Source organism: Suricata suricatta, chromosome 7 (assembly GCF_006229205.1).
Source record: "Suricata suricatta isolate VVHF042 chromosome 7, meerkat_22Aug2017_6uvM2_HiC, whole genome shotgun sequence".
In the NCBI taxonomy this organism is placed as follows: domain Eukaryota; kingdom Metazoa; phylum Chordata; class Mammalia; order Carnivora; family Herpestidae; genus Suricata; species Suricata suricatta.
Window position 1 is genome coordinate 30,877,426 of NC_043706.1, and position 3,303 is coordinate 30,880,728.

Below are 3,303 nucleotides of genomic sequence, written 5' to 3' on the forward strand. Positions count from 1 at the left end.
AGGATCCTAACCTAAATTAAATGGCAAGTATGTGTCCACAGAAAATGATCGGCCTTCCTGGGGACATGGAGAGAGGAGTGTGGAAGGAAAACTCAAGAGAAATATTTAGTGAAGCCCCATTTCTTAGATAGATAGGGATTTGGGTCTCTTCTCAGGGAAAGCTTCTCTATTTCCTGCTCCTTCCTCCCAGCAACCCCAGCCTCAAGCCCACTGGGCCACAACACAGGCATCCATAACCGTTTTCCTTTATTGTGTTTTGAGGAGCAACCAGAGGTTGGGGAAGAGGAACATCCCTGAAACAGAGACCACCCAGTAGGGTAAAATCCACCCTGCTCCCATTGGCTGCTGGTTCTCTCCCACAGAGCGCAGGTTAGGCCCCTCTTTCCTGTGGGATGTAAGCTGGCCCAGTCCCTGAGTCGGCCAAGCTTTGCCAGAGAAGGTGTTTCCGGCTGCCGCCATTACTGACTGGCTTCCCGGTACTGGTGCAGCAGGTCACTGACGTCTGTGCTTTCCACTTTCACCCAACCGTCTTTCTTCATGTGGTACACTGGGCAAATGAGAATGAACATGGAGTCACCTTTCACTTCAACAAGTTCCTGTCAGTGGCGTTATGTGGAAGTGGCAATAACAGACACTGAAACACACGCTCCAAATATACCTTATTACCAGAACTTCAATGCCCCTCTTCCAAAGCTGAGAAGCTCCTCCCTTCTCTCCCAATCTCAAATCCCCTTTCCCCACCCAGGAGTGTGGTAGTGATAGAATTGGTCTCTTACTATTGACAACACCTCCCGAATAGCTGTCTCGGTGGGTGGCATAAACGATAGCCCTGCGGCCCAGCTCATAGGCCTCTTCAACGCTAAGGTCGGGCCGGTAGCCACTATCCATGACCCCGTAGGCATAGGTGTTTCCACTGCCAGTGGAGAACATATTTCCTGAGAGCCGAGTCCCATATGAATTCACATAGTAGAGTCCAGGACCCTATAGGAAGCAAGACGGTGCCAGGTTGGAATTGGGGAGGGAGTTTTTAGTAACATACAGGTTCAAGTGTAAGCCAAAAAAGAGGATAAAAAACAAGAATTAACCGCAGGACAGCATTTTAGTAACAATCATAGAACTTCAGGGGGATACAAAAGTTGGAATCAGCTATTTTTATTGAAAGGGACAAGTTTGTGAAACAGTGGTCCACGTCTGGACCCAGAAACAGCCCGTGGGTATGTTGGGACATATAACCCAGTGTTCTGTGCGCCAAACATCTTGTGGGGCAGGGCGTGGGCGTGTATGACGGAGAGCCTGGCCTCTCATCCGCCGAGAGGGAATATGGAAAGTGGAAAGCACCCACCTTCTTATCCCAGCCGCAGATCATACTGCCCATGGACAGGCCCATGCCTCGGTACTGGAACACCATGTTGGAGAGCAGTTTGGAGGCTGCTGACACGGAAATACGCTCCCCGTTCCGCAGATAGTACAGCCTGGGCACAACAGGGTAGTGGGGGCAGAGGACTCACAGGTGGCAGAAAGCTAGATCTCTGAGCAACCCACTTGATGGACAGGAAATGACTAAAGAGATAAGCATTTGAGAGGAATGGTTTTATAGGACCTAAGGATCAGGGAGGGATTTGGGACTTAAAGTATCTAAACCACATAAAGAAATCCTAGTAAGTGATACTGTCCCACCAGGATTGATGATGCCAGGGTGAAACGACTGACAAATTGTCTGACTTACTGGCTGGAGCGCAGGCTGAGATTTGGGAGAAGGCTTTTATCACCAAAAGGCTGTTTTGTGAAATACTACATTAGCACCAGGATGCTACATTAGCCCAGGGAGAAAGGATGAGGAGCAGTGATCTGGAGGTTCTGGGGTCCAGGATGGACCCAAAGGCTTCAGGAGGGTGATGAGAGGCCTCGCATACCTGCATTCCTTGGCCAGCAAACGCTCCCAGTACTGACAGTCCGCAGCAGTGCCAGACATGGTGCCAAGGAGGTAAGGATTAATCTCAATCACCTTATTACACCTGAGGGTGCCTGGAAGAAGATGGAGTTTTGAGAGAGGAGGACTGACCTCTGCAGCTCTCCCTGTGTGTCCAAAATCGGTATCTGCTTCTGCCCTGGTGCAGATGGTGGGCTCTTGCTGAGAGGGGGGGCCCAGCTCCCCCGATTCTGCCTGCTGGAACACACATACTTACTGATGTAACTCCCAGCCGAAGCCCGAGAATCCACCGCCACCACCACTCCATGCTGGAACTTGAAGGCCAGCGTGGTGGTGCCATGGTCCATCTCGATCTGAACGTTCTTTTCTCCGTTCGCACCATGGGACTGGATGAATTCTGTGGGCTAATGAGAGAGGAAAGGCAGAGAAAGGGGCACTGAAAACTTCTGAATCACGGGGTTCCAGGAAAGGGCTTAGGAGAGCTTGGGAATGAAGAGATAGGCAGAGATTCTCCAACCACCAGTAACTGGACCAGTTAATAAACCATCTCTACGAGGAAATGACCTGGGAAAAGAAGAAGCACGTGACACCAACCTTTTCCATTTTCCAGCACAATAGGTAGGAAAGGGAATAAATGTTAGCCGTAATTAAACATTTTAATGGTGAATTTAATGTGTTTTTCCCCATTAATAGGTCCTTTAACCCCCACATGGGTGTTATTAATAATATCCCCATTTTACAGAAGCGATGCCCCAGACCTTGCTTGACTAAGCGATTGAGCCAAAACACACAACAGTCGAGTGGCTGAGAACAGCCAGCGTTCACCGTCTCCACCGCCCTCCACGGCCCTCCACGGCCCCTAAAGCAAATGACAGCCTTGTGCGAAAGGCTTCGTGCGTTGTGCGTGACCGGAGAACTGGCAAGAAAGCTCTCTTTTCTTCTCCACCACACCTCTGACCCTTTGCCCTAATCTGGATTTTCTAACCCTCAGGCGGTCAGCCCCCGATTCCCACGTGGCCCGCCCTGGCACCGGGCCCTGGATGCGGCTCTCCAGGACTGAAGGATGGCCCCCGCTGGGTTCCCTGGCCTCCGGGTGGTCTCAAAGGAGACCCCCCATTCCCCTGAGCCCTCATCCCCCCCCCCACCCCGGGGGTGTCTCACAGCCCTGACCTGCATTCCTCGAGGGAGGGCGAACTCCGGAGATCGCAGAGAGAAACTGTAGTGCCCGGGGCCGGAGCGAGGCTGGCTGCCCAGGGCGGGGAGAGCGCCGTCCTTCCGCGGCCCGCGGGCGGCCCCGCACACCTCCAGCAGCGCCATGATCGCCTAGGACCCGAAGATGTGTCGCAAGGGGAAGCGAAAGCGAAAGCCCACAG

General features: G+C 52.4%; 1 protein-coding gene across 1 annotated transcript; it reads right to left on the reverse strand.

Annotated features, from left to right (window-relative positions):
• Positions 1-229: 229 nt before the first annotated feature.
• Positions 230-3,303, reverse strand: PSMB8 (proteasome subunit beta 8). The gene is made up of 6 exons (XM_029945343.1): positions 3,101-3,303; positions 2,187-2,334; positions 1,914-2,025; positions 1,343-1,472; positions 777-981; positions 230-547 (listed from the first exon to the last, which is right to left on the reverse strand). Exons 1-6 carry the CDS (start codon positions 3,245-3,247, stop codon positions 459-461), a joined length of 831 nt encoding a protein of 276 aa, XP_029801203.1. The 5' UTR covers positions 3,248-3,303; the 3' UTR covers positions 230-458.